The 14,080-nt window shown below is 38.4% G+C and overlaps 1 protein-coding gene across 7 annotated transcripts in view; it reads right to left on the bottom strand.

Annotated features, from left to right (window-relative positions):
• The window catches only part of LOC150092518 (fatty acyl-CoA reductase 1-like), a 292,198-nt gene that overhangs the window by 128,283 nt on the left and 149,835 nt on the right, over positions 1-14,080 (bottom strand). For 6 of the 7 annotated variants that reach the window (XR_016550516.1, XR_016550517.1, XM_090414619.1 and 3 more), the window contains exon 7: positions 5,961-6,008. The exons of the other annotated variant lie outside the window; for it this stretch is intronic. Coding sequence is in view for 4 of the 6 variants with exons in the window: in XM_090414619.1 (XP_090270745.1) it covers positions 5,961-6,008 (48 nt within the window). In the remaining 2 variants the exon portion in view is untranslated. The remainder of the gene's footprint in view (positions 1-5,960; positions 6,009-14,080) is intronic. 7 annotated transcript variants of the gene reach the window in all.

Raw genomic sequence — 14,080 nt, 5'->3', positions numbered from 1 at the left:
AGATTAGCCTAATATTTTGTGTTGAATACTATGGCTACTCCTTCTTTTCCTTGATTGTCATTGCCTGAATATAACATTTTGTATTTATTGCTCAGAAAGATCTCACCAGTTTTGGTCTTTTTTGTTTCAGTCACCCATATTATGTTGATCTGGTACTTATCTAATTCCTCAGCTAGCTCTATTTCTTTGCCATTCAGGCTTCTTACGTTGATAGTACCGATCTTTAACTCTGGTGATGTTGAGTTGGGGTTTATTTTCAGATTTGTTCCAGTAGCTGACTTTTCGCTGTTCGTCCTGGTTCCCTGGCGAAAACAACGGGGGCCTTGTTTAACCGGGCGACGCCCCAGCCGGCATGAAATTTTGTCATGTTGTACCATCATTCTATATTTTGGTTTAACCAATAAGAATACAATTTGGTCGGCTAAATCCCAAATTGCCAGCCTATCCTCGTCCGTTCAGTATCCAAGCAGATACCCAACAGGGTGCACCATGAGAAGGTGAGGATTGGACATTAGGTCAGAAGCCCTGGTCGGTTCTCCGCATTCCTTTAAAGGATATGTGGAGGTCTCCTCTCAGTTATACAGCTTTGACCCTTAAGCACCCCTTCAGAAAGTTTGGAAGGCATTAATTAACATGTGTAACATTAAAGACCTTTTGGTGTTATTTTTTTTTTTTTATATGATATTTCTTTGTATGCGATTGCTGTATGTGCCAGCAATCGCATACAAAGTTCACACAACAATATGGATACTGCATATAACATGCCTAATGGTACTCATGATTAAACCATCATTCCAGTCTGTTTAACTTATAGATATTAATTATTTGTTATAGATATTAATTAATTGGTGATGGATTGCAGGGGGATATTCAGTTGTTTGCAGATGATGTGAAGCCTCGAAGGGCTATTAGTAATAGCAGATGCAGCAGTCCTGGAAGAGGATTTGAATAAACTAGAGAGATGGGCAATTAATGAATGGGATATCGGTTTAATGCAGCAACATGTAAAGTCTTGAAGTTTAGGACACATCGATGAGAGTCTGCATACTCGATTGGAGGAGCTGTACTGGAGGAAGTAAAGGAGACAAGGGATCTGGGGGGTGACGATTGATAGAAAACTGAAATTCAGGGAGCATATTGCAAATGGGGTGAATGTAACCCCGAGGATTGCTGCAATATTGAGAAGGACGATGACCTGCAGAGATAAAAGAGTTTTCATTCCACTGTATAAGACCCTGATCAGACCATATTTAGACTACTGTTCTCAAATTTGGTCTCCAGAATTTTAAGGGGATAAATTAACAGTGGAAAGGGTACAGAGGCAGATAAAGACATTTTCAGGACTGTACAATGTTAGCTATGAGGATCAGCTGAAGGAATGTGAACTACAGAGTTTGGTGGATAGAAGGAGAAGTGATATGATCGAGACTTTTTAACTGTTGAAAGGCAGTTACAGGGTTGACAATGGGAAGGTCTTTCACTTGGTGGAACAGCGGGAAGGAATGATGACAAGGGGCTATCCCTGGAAGTTATGAGAGGAAGCTGTGAGCAAGAGTGGTTTCTTTGATTTGAGAAGTGGTTTCTTTGATTTGAGAGTGGTTGAACCATGGAATGCATTGTCTGATAGAGTGGTGAGAGCAAGAATGGTCAATGAGTTCAAAGAGTGGTATGATAGACTGTATTTCCTAGGACAGACCTCCCGCGATGAATCTCTTGACTCCATGGAGGCCTGAATAATAATAATGCTGTTGGAGAAAGTTTAATTTTTTGTCAGTTTTTACTTATGTTAAGAAACCTCTGATGACACTGTTAGCCATATAGGCAGTGAAACATGTAGAGGAAATACATGTAGTATAAATATTTTTATACATTTTTATTTTTTATAAATAAAAAGATAAAAATGTATAAAAGTTAAAATCTGGTATTCATTACTCAATCTGCTTAGGTATTACAAGGTGACAAATTCACTTGATAAAGGAGATGCATATACAGTGAAGTTCTTGGATTTTTCAAAGACGTTTGATAGACTGCCACAAGACAAGGTAGTAGCTAAATTGAAACATATGGAGTTAAATAACAGACTAGTGAACTGGATATCCAATTGGCTATTAGAAAGGTATCAGGTTGTGTATGGAGGAATGATATTCCAAAAGAAGAAGGTCACCATGGAGTGCCACAGGAATCTGTTTTGGGACCATTATTGTTTAACTTGCACACCAATGACATTAGGACTGGCTTAACTGGAGATATGCAGCTGTTTGCTGATGATGCAAGTTGAAAAGAACTATGAAAAGCAGAGCAGATGTTGTTGCTTAACAGGAGGCGTGAACAGACTATGTGAGCATGCAAATGAGTGGAGCTATAGTTTAATGTTGCAAAGTGCAAGGTCTTGAAATTTAGTAAGGTTGGAATGCAGCATATACAATTAATGGAAAAATTATGAAGGAGGTGGAGGAGATGATAGGTAAAGGAGTGATGGGGGACCAAGACTTGAAGTTTAGGGGATACAACTGCTAAAATTATAAAAACACCACAAAACAGAATATGGCAATAATGAGGAGGACATTGAGCAAAGAAGTTATAGTTCCCTTGTATCAGGCTACATATGGACTACTATGAGCAGATTTGGTTGCCTTGTTTTCTGGGGGGGGGGGATGTATTGGAGAAGTCTATGGAATATCAGATACAAGGTGTTGTTGAACAATTGGGAGAATGCAACTTACAGAGCCTTGTGAATAGAAGGAGAAGAGATATGATGAGAGGTTGTTACTAGATTAATGTGAAGGATATTTTTCATAGAGTAGAGGAAGGCAAAATAGAATCAGAAGCCATCTCTGGAATCTGTATAAGATAGCATAAGTTAAGTTTAAAGCATCACCATGGCATAAAAATTTGTAAGGAAAGATGTTAGCAACACATGGATGGTTTGAGGAGTGTTTGTAGAATGCAGCATCAGATTATATACCCAGAATCAGGAAGATAAATCAATGGGAGTTAAATGGATAAGTAGCATAATTAAGTAGGAGCTGCAATGAAGGATGAGATTGTTGTTAGCAAGGATATGAAGGATGATATAGTCATAGGGGACAGAATGCAAGGGATGCAGTGTTTTTACTATCCCCCTTGAGGATAGAAAGAATTGGAGAAGGGAGGGGGGGAAGATTCTGCTCTAAGCTGGGAGCATAATGATGGTGAATATAAATGGCATAGATTGGGAAATTAGCATAATGGGTACAAGCTGGATAATTATTATGGGGGGACTTCAACTATGAAGCCCCTCCATATTATGAAAAAGGAATTATCACAAGAAGAGAAGAAAATGGAGAACTGCCTCCTCAATTGGAGGCAATGAAAAAAGAGATCTGTCAATCTTCACACATGAAAGATTGACAGACATGCAAAAGTTTTTGATAAGAAGGAGTACCTTTAAAATTACAAAGCAGGCGATTATGATAAACTGAGAAATCAGCTTAGAGCAGTACCATGCATTTGGAGGAGCGAGATGTTAGCACAGCATGGAAAATGAATGTTTGAAGAAAGCAGTAAAAGATTGTATGCCCAGAAGCAAGAGGATAAATTAGGCAGGGGTTAGATACATAAGTAGCATCAATTAAGCAGGAGTTGCAGAGAATGAAAAAGTTGTGGATGGAATATAAAAAAAAATGTGATCAACAATCCCATGTAGTACAAGGCACAGAAGCGTGACCAGCATAGTAAGGAAGGCTGCAGCCAATTAGCAGAGGAAACTTGCTGATAAGGCCTGTCTAAAGAAATACAAAAGTTCTTTTCTATGTGATAAGTAAAAGGAAGAATGACATGGATGGATAACTTTAATGAGTGTTGGTGGTAGGATGGTAACTGAAGCAAATGAAATAGTTGAGTTACCACATAATCATTTTGCAAGTGTGTATCATCTAAATGGAGATATTCATGTGCCAGATATGATAATTATTGATGAAGCATTAAGGCAGATGAACTGGAGATGCTTCCGATATTGCAGAACCTTTAATGCAAACATAGCCACAGGATTGTGAAATATCAGACTGTGTTATAACGAGAATGAGCTAGGGAACTGGCACCTCCTCTGACCAAACTGTTTAGTTTACATCTCGGTTCTAGGTAGGTGCCAAGGGAGTGGAAAGAGAGCAAAATAGTTTTACTGGATAAAGGATGCTGCAAGACATAGGATACATATTATAGGCCAATCAGTATCTCAGGAATGGTGATTAAAGTATTGGTAGAAGACAGAATTCAGAACTGGGTAGACAAGAATATGATACTTTATAGGAACAACATGGTTTTGTGATGGGTAGATCTTACCTTAATAAATTACTTTTTATAATGGAGAGACTATTGAGATGGATAAAAGAAATAGCTACTCAATGATACTGTTGGACTTTGTGAAAGCATTTGAGAGGGTCTTAGAACTGTGTTGCATAAATTGGAGCAAATCAGGATGGATATGAAGTGATGATTTTGATAAGAGGGTGGTTGATGAACAGATATCAAAAGAGTGGTGTACAGGAGAGTCGATTCTGGAAGAAGGCAAGTAAATAGTGGTACCACAGGGCTCAGTACTTGGTCCTATGTTGTTTAATTTATACATCAGTGATACAGGAAATGATTTATGGGGAAATATTCAGTTGTTTGCTGATGATGTAAAGCTGCAAAGAGTGATAGTCAATGAACATTCTGCAGGATGATAGACAGAAAGTATGCACAAAGGTAAATGGATGCCAGTTTAAAGTGGCTGAGTGTAAGATCATGCACTTTGAGATGAAGACATCAAGAACTGTTTACTATTATTAATAAAAATGAACTGCAGGAAATTGATGAGTGCAGAAAAATGAGGATTATTGTGGACAGGAAGTTGAAGTTTAGAGGACATATTGCAAACATGACCAAAACAACCCATCAAATTATGTGGCTGTTGAAGAAAGCACTGACAAGCAAGGATAAAGAGGTCATTATTCCCATTTATGAGGTTTTAATAAGGCCATATCTTGGTTACTGTCTGTTCCCTGGCTCAGTAGGGATAAAGTAGTGGAGAGGATCTAGAATGGAATGGCTATGGAATGCTCCCTATGAGATATATTAAAGGTTGTAATTCTGTGGGCTTCAAAAACCATTGAGAGGTGAATAAGAAGGGGTATGATATAAGCATATAGGTTAGTTAATTAACATATGATGATACAGCAGGTGAGAGTCCCATATGGATAGTACAGAACCATCTTATGAAACCAACACGAAGCTATTGGTTATACTGGCCGGTTTGCCTGTTCTGAGGGGCAAAAGACTAGTTTCTTGGAGAGAGAAACCCTCTACTTCTGTATGAAACCAGCTAACTCACCTTTAGTTAAAAGAGACCAGATAAATTCCTCGCATCATGGAAGGAATCGAACCCAGGTCTTTCCGATCAAAGGGCTTTGCCTATATTGACTGAGCTACGGAGGCTCTTACATAAGTTATAAGTTAATAAAGGAGTTTTACATATTGACACCAAAGATTTCTTTTAGACATGGCAGGAAAGGAGAGAAAAAGGAATCAAATCTGCAAATCATATAAATGTTTAATTAGCAAGAGTATTAGAACTAGATTTTTGGGTTGGCAAGTTGTGAATGTGTAAAAAGAGTAGCCAGAGGTGGTTGTGAGTGCTTCACAAGTAAATGAATTCAAAAAAAGAGGTATTAAAATTATCATGTGAACAATGCTTAAGTGGGTCTTCTAAAATGAGCATTTGGCCTCATGAATGGAGATGCCCAAGAAATAATTCAAATTGATACCCTTAACTATCAAGATCTGGTAAAATTTTGGATAAGAATATATCCATAGTATCAAAATGTCTTAACATTAGGTAATATTCCAAGCTGCTCCTATAGGAGTATTTCAAAAGTTAAGATTAAAATGGTTGCATAAATTAATCATAAATAATCTAGATAAAAGAAAACAGATTTACTTACTGCTATACACATCTGAGCAAATACATTAGCACGTGGATCAACCCATCCCTATGTGAGAAAAGAAGGAAAAAAAAAAAGCAGACTGAAAGGCTTTTTCACATATTTCTACAAGTTTTCAATTCTTTCCTTTTTAAGTCATAATTTTTATTATCTTTTATTCCTAAAGTGTATTTATGTTTCAATCTCTCCATTCACCTTATGTACTGGTTCCATATCTTCAACATTTTCAGTACACTGTTAAACTCAGTATTAAGTTTGGTATCATTACCTTTGATTAAATCCAGGTAAGTTCTAACTGCCATTCTCTCTAATGTAAAAATTTCCAAAGAGCAATTATTTTATAATTTAATTTTTAAAAAAATAAGTTATTAACAAATAGCCAAGGGTTAGATATAGAAGGTCAGCTCCATTCCAGTTAAATAAAGTTTGCTATTGTTTTCTAATTTCTGTAGCAACATGAAACAACTTTTACCAAAAAATATAATTTTTTAAATAACTCTAAATACTAACAGAAATATAAATTACTTATTACATATACTTAATTAAAAATCAATTAGCTTTAGATTAATGGGTGGCAATTAAGATGAAGTCATTTTCAAAATTGAAAAAATATATAATTACTTTTTTTTTTAATTTATTTTTACATGCATCACACTTACAAAACATTTGTAAACCTAAAGTATCTAAGTAACATGAACTAGAAGTTAGGAAACCAAACAATTTTTCCGCACCTCTTTAGGCCTCCAATAAGTAGGTTAATGGCCAACTAAATTCATCTGTGAATGAGTAGTTATTGCAGAAAGATTTCGATCACTAGTTTAGAAGTTTATTATAGGATACATAAAAGTATTATTATCCATGGACTTCCATGGAATCAAGAGACTAATTGCAGAGAGGTTGCACTGTCATATGCACAGCTCATCATACCTTGACTTAAATGCATTCACTGTCCCTGCACTCACGACACTCGTAGGCAATGAATCCCAATCACCCACCACTCTCCATACAAAAAAAAAAAAAACTATTCCTTGTCCCCTTGCTTACACCCACCTTAATCTGGTAATTACCCCTTACCAATTTAGATGTCTTGATTATGTCTCCCCTCTTCCTTCTATCCACTAGGCTCAGTAATTTCATTCTCTCAATCTATTCTCCTATCCCACATTCCAGAGACCAGAAACAAACTTAGTCGATCATTTCTGAACCCTCTCTAACATCTCATCATCCTTTCTGTACCAAATTTGTACACATTAATCCATATGTGGCCTGATCAAAGCCTTGTACAATGGAATAAAACAATCCTTATTTCTACACATCAATGGTCTCTGCATCATTCCTATAATCTGTTGTGTTGTCCTCACAATTTTAGCAAAATGTCCATGAAATTTCAAGTCTCTATCTACCAACACCCCCAGATATTTCATCTCCTTCACTTCCTCTAAAATATCCCCACCAATCCTATACTCTCCATCCCACCTTTGTGGGATTTTAAAACCTTACACTTTGCTACATTAAACTGGCATCCCCACACACACACATTTCAACATTCAGGCAGTCTATTTAGGTCCTCTTGCAAAGAGGACCTAAATAGACTGCCTGAATCATCTGCAAATGTATACAAATGTTTAATTTGTATGTGAATGACAATTGTATATCACCATTTAAACCCTTTCCAATGTCATTTACATACAAATTAAACAATCCCCCCCAACAGACACACACCACCTGCTGATACCTATAAGAGCAAATTTCCAATCCAACACATTTATCTACTATCCAACCCCATCTGTTCTAATTTAACTACTAGTTTGTCATGTGGTAATCTATTGAAAACCTTTGCAAAATCTGAATATACTACTGTATATGCATCTCCCTTGGCCAATGTATTCATCACTTTATTAAAATAAATAAATAGACTGCTGTCCATTAAAAGGAATTCTGCTGCTCTCAACCCAGTACCGAATCCTTCTCCTCACTAGCTTCTCCAACACTTTGATCACAACTCCAGACAAACTGTTTGGCCTATAATTCAAAGCATTAGTCTTATCACACTCTTTATGAAGCAGAACAATTTTGCTATCTTTCGACTCCTTTGAAACTTGGGCTAATCTAAGACTCATTTTAAAAATGTAAGTTAAAACTGTTGTTAACTCCTGGAACATTCCCTTAAGACATGCGGTAGCATACCATCAAGCCCTATGGCTCTGTTGACATCAAACTTGACACAATTCCTTATATACCTCTTGCTCACTCACCATCATTGATTCTTCCCCCATTCCCACTGCTCCCAAGTTCTGTATTATGTTACAATCACAAGGATTGAATACTTTAATGAAATGCACATTAAACACCTCTACTACATCCTCTTCAGTGCTTATCATTCTCCCATTTTCACTGACCAACATCATCCTCCCATAATTATTCTTCCTTCTATGGGTCACATATCAAAAAACCTCCTAGGATTTCTTTCAGCCTCATTTGCTAACTGCTGCTCATACTGCACTTTTGCTATCCTTACTGAGTCACTTTCCTTGCTTGCTCTTTGTACTCCTCATGTAACTGATTATTTCCACTCATCTTGTGGCATCTGCACAATGCCTTTTTCTTCCAGATTACATGCTCCATCTTCTCAGTCATCCATTTTACACCTACCTTATTTAATCTCCTAACCTTTGAATGCACTCAGTCATTGCATCTGCCAGATACTTCCTGAATAGAGACCACACTGCCTATCATACCATTCCTTGAACAATTGCAAACACAGCATTCATAACAGACTCTGGCAATTCATTCCATTCATTCACTACTCCGTAAGTGGCATCTAGTCCTGATGCCACTCATATTCAATTTCCTGGTTGACCCTTTGTTTTTCCCCCAAGTAGCCAAGTGCTGAAAAAAATTTCTCTATCAATTCCATAAAACCCATTTAGTAACTTGAAGTAATTTTCCACTAATCAACCACCTTCTGCAAACTATAAACTCTCAAAATATCCCTACAAGGATCATTCTACAACTCTACTAACCTTTCACTTGCAACTGATTGTAAAAGATCACAAATGAGTTAACAGAGTATCTATACTTTGCAACGAACAGCATAGATTTACTAAGGGAATGCTTGAGTAACTCATTCACATTTCTTGACACAAGCACGTGTAGAATCCTTCACAGAATGAAGTATGAGCTTGAGAGACTGCAGAAAAATCTGGAACGTGATTGCAGAAAAGTCTGGCAAATGACATTGCTAGGAAGAGAAAGAAAAAAAAAAGAGTAAGGAGAGAATTTTGTATAGAGGTTCCATGGTAAGAGAGGCACTAAGCATAAGCATGCCAATGTCAGGCTTCTCACAATTAATAAGTTACGATGCACTAAGTGACAATTTTGATCATTTTGGCAGATACAAATTATTTTGTACCTGCCATAATTTTTCCTACCATACATTTCTCCAGCTATGTGGTGACATGTATGGTATGAAGGAAGATATGAAAGAGTTACTGAAATTAGCAAATGCAAAGAGAGGAAGTAAACATATCACGTCTGTTGCCATAAGAGAGAGAGTTGAGAAGGAGGGCCATGTTCCAGTCATGAGTCAATGCATAGGTTGTATAGATGGAATAATGCGGTTTGTGGATGCTGTTTCAATTGAAGGTAGGTGAGCTGATTTCATATACATCTTCATCTGGCAGTGGATGGGATAAACTCCCCAACTTATCTATTACCCACATATCACGCTCGTCTTCTAAAAACATACATTAGAAATAGAGACATATATCAAAAATACGCACCACTTTATTGAAAAGTTATGAAATGTCTCCATATCAAAAACAGACATTCTAGCTAACCAAGATGTTGGATCTTTATTTACAAATGTCCCAGTGAATGAAGTCATGACTCTCATAGACAATATGCTTCCTCAAATTATTATTATTATTCAGGCCTCCATGGAGTCAAAAGACTAATCATAGGAGGTCCTTCCTATGAACATAAAGTCTGTAAAGACTCATCAAGGGGTGCCCCCCCTAAGAAACACAAAGTCTATCATACCACTCCTTAAACTCATTCACTGTTATTCAGACCATATTCAGGCCTCCATGGAGTCAAAAGACTCATCATAGGAGATCCTTCCTATGAACATAAAGTCTGTAAAGAATCATCAAGGGGCACCCCCCTAAGAAACACAAAGTCTATCATACCACTCCTTAAACTCATTGACCGTTCTCGCTCTCACCACTCCATCAGGCAAAGCATTCCACAGTTCAACCACCCTCCATGCAAAGAAACCACTCCTCACCCTCTTGCTCACAGTTTCCTTTCGTAACTTCCAGGGATGGCCTCTTGTCATCATTCCTTCCCACTGTTCAACCAAGCGAAAGAACTCCCCAGTGTCAACCTTGTAACCACCTCTCAACAGTTTAAAAGTCTCAATCATATCACCTCTCCTTCTTCTTCTATCCACCAAACTCTGCAGTCCACATTCCCTCAGCCGATCCTCGTAACTATCCTTGTACAGTCCTGAAACCATCTTTGTCATCCGTCTTTGTATCCTTTCCACAGTTAATTTATCCCCTTCAAATCCTGGAGACCAAATCTGAGAACAATAGTCTAAGTGTGGTCTGATCAGAGACTTATACAATGGAATGATAACCCATTTATCTCTGAAGGTCAGTGTCCTTGTCATAATTGCAGCAATCCTCTGTGTTACCTTCACCGCCTTTGCAATATGTCCCCTAAATTTCAGGTTTCTATCAATCATCAACCCCAGATCTTTTGTCTCCCCTACTTCCTCCAGTATAACTCCTCTCATAGAGTATGCAGCATCCCATCGATGTTTCCCAAACCTCAAGACCTTACATTTTGCTGCATTAAACCGAAATCCCCATTCATCTGTCCATCTATCTAGCTTATTCAAATCCTCTTGCAGGGCTACCACATCTGTACTATTACTAATAATCCTTCCCAGCTTCGCATCATCCGCAAACAACTGAATATCCCCTAGCAATTCACTGGCAATGTCATTGATATAAAGTTTAAACAATATTGGTCCTAGTGCTGAGCCCTGTGGGACCCCACTTGTAACCCTCTGCCTCCTTGAAGCTGCTCCACCATACACAACTCTCTGATACCTATCAGACAGCCAATCCTGAATCCAGTTGACCAATCTGACATCCCAATCCATGTGCTGCAACTTAAATATTAGCTTATCATGTGGCACCCTGTCAAATGCCTTCACTAAGTCTAAGAAAATTGCACTATATGCCTTTCCCTCATCTAATGTTCTTGTAACTTTATTATAAAAGGCTAGCATATTGCTAAAACAAGAGCGCCCTTTCACAAATCCATGTTGACTCTCACAGATAACATTACCCTCATCTGCCCAATGCTGTATCGCTCAACTTTATAGACATTGCCTCAATTTGAATTTCTTCAGATGGAATGGAAAAATCTACAAACAACTTTCAGGCCTTGCAATGGGAAGTCCTGTATCTCCTCCACGTGCAGACTTATTTACGGAAAAATTTCACTAAAAAATCGAGTTCACCTTAAAACTTGAAAATGAAGGGAAATTACCTTTTCTGGACAAACTAATTAAAAAATAAATGGATAATAGCATTGATCTTAATGTATATCGCAAGCCGACTCACACAGGCTGTTTCTTGCATTTTGCCTCATTGCACCATATTTCACACAAGTTAATCATTATATATATATGCTAAAACAGAGCAACCTCTATCATAAGAGATGATAGAGAACAGACCAATTAGATCATATTCTCTAAACATTAACAAACAACGAATACCCGATAAAATTAATATAAAAGATACTTTTCTCCAATCCCTCTCAACAGCAAATCCAAGAAACTCATCACAGGACTTCCATTTCCATTCCTTTTGGTGGCACAGTCTCACAAAAAAAAATGCCAACGACATTCGGGTTGCCTTCAAACCAATAAAGACAGTTCGCAATATGTTACAGTCATCCAAAGACAAATCTTTGCCGCATGGTCCCTAAACTTCGACTTCCTATCTATTAATTCTCTAAGATGCCTAGCCTCATCAGTTTGTTCTAGCCTAATCCCACCATTATAATAATACGACACTGGATATCTATTCATGCTGAAGTGAATGACTTTACATTTACTCACATCGAACTGACACCCATTTTTCCCATGCCCATAATTCCAGCCCATTCAAATCATTCTGCAAGTACTGAATCAGATATCAGCAGCATTCCTGATTACCCTACCCATCTTTGCATCATCAGCAAACAGCTGCATGTTGCTTGTAAAATCTTTCCCAATATCATTAATGTACAGATTGAATAACAGTGAACCAAGCACTGATCCTTGTGGTACATCACTTTTTTTTTTAATACCCTTACTTCAAGTCCCATCATGTACTATCCTTACATCACGTCCAGACTTAATATAGCCCTAAGCTTTTACAAGTGTTTTACCATATGCCTGTTCTAGTTATCATTATGATCATTCTCTGGTTGTAACGCATGCCACCAGTGCGCCCTGTAGGGCCCTTAATGAAAGAACTTTTATATCCTTCTGCATAAACTCAAGCTGTTTTAAGTCCTTATAGCTATCTGCACTCCATACGTCATGTAAAGAGATGGTGGCACTGGTAAACCTCAGCGTTACCCCATGCTCCTCCCATATCTTACTAACTAGATCTTGGTTATTCTTATAATAGTTTACCTTATTATTATGGCTATAGGCTAGTGGGCACCCTGTTCCCACCACCTGAGCATCAACTATCCAAACGTCACCATCTCTTTTAATCACTAAGTCTGGCTTATGCAAACAAGTGGAGGTCCTATACTGTGATTCCACCACGGTCTCCCAACATTCATTCTTAAAGCAGTTGTTCAGAATGGAGACCACGGTGTCATACCTCTGCATGCAGACCCCATGGGTGTGGAAGCAACACTGGGCTATATGAGAATTTGTCTCATTGTAGTGACAGCCAGCCCTACAGATTGAGTCGTCACCATCCCATCAAGCTGTGCATTCTCGAGTAGGCAGGGCACTGGTCCTCATCCTGATAAGGTCAATATACTCGAACCCAGGGAGGAGTCTGGTGCCATCCCTTACCCAATCATGCTGGGAAGGCACCATATATGACTGTCTTAAAGGAGCACCATCTACAGAACAGTGCAGCAAAGATGCCCATCTCTTGTGTTCTGTGGGCACTGACTCAATTAAGGTACCTTGATAATGGGATCAGCCTTTAGCCCTCCTAAAGTCTTCTTGTATTAATGAGCCTCTCTATAGAAAATAGAAAGCCTCTCTGCAAATTAGGGAAAAAGATAGTTCTAACTTCGCAATTCTGGACATCCGCAGGCATGGAATCACTCATCTAAATGATGAAACCCCAAGCCCACCGTCCTTCACACTCGCGTGGAAATATGCAGTAGGGGTGTCAGGCAGCAGTTGGAGCCATGATCTCATGGCCGAATGGATAGCCCTCTTCATTCAGGACAGTAGTGAGATATATGTCCTACCAAGCACCAACTTGGGGTAAAAGCAAGGTAGGAGATAGTGGGAAAGGAGAAACAGTCTTTGCTGGGGCTTGAAAGCAGATTTCCTCAAAGAAGAGATCCCAGCTTCTAGGATAGAAGGAACAGAAGACCTTCCCTTTGGGGTGAACATGACACTAAGGTATCTCCACTCTTCCAGGATAGTCAAAGCATGCAACAGCCTCCCGTGCTGGGAAAACTGAAAACTCTATAGTCTCGACCAGAGGGGAGAAGAGCTAAAGAGCAGGACTTCTCTACATTAATAGAAAGACCTTAAATAGAAAAAAGTCAACTGCCTGGTCAAGGTGTTCCTGCAAGCCTACCTTAGTAGAGGCTAACAAGAATAAAATCATCCAGAAAGGCCATAGCATTAAAGGAAGCACCTAGAGAGTAGCTTTATGGCTAGGAAGAGAGTGAAGAAACTCATCTATGATGCAGTTAAAGAAAAGGGGAGATGCAGGATCACCCTGGCAAACACCCCACACTGCAGGAATAGAAGTTGCAATAGAGGATGCTGTGGTGATAGTGATGGAGCTACCCAAGTATAGCTCCATAACATAGGAAAGAAAGGGTTCTGGACATCCAGCAATAAACAGTAC

Source organism: Typopeltis vanoorti, chromosome 25 (assembly GCF_054136105.1).
Source record: "Typopeltis vanoorti isolate ZY-2024b chromosome 25, IOZ_Tvanoo_1.0, whole genome shotgun sequence".
Taxonomy (NCBI): Eukaryota; Metazoa; Arthropoda; class Arachnida; order Uropygi; family Thelyphonidae; genus Typopeltis; species Typopeltis vanoorti.
This window is presented reverse-complemented; position numbering and strand designations above follow the sequence as displayed.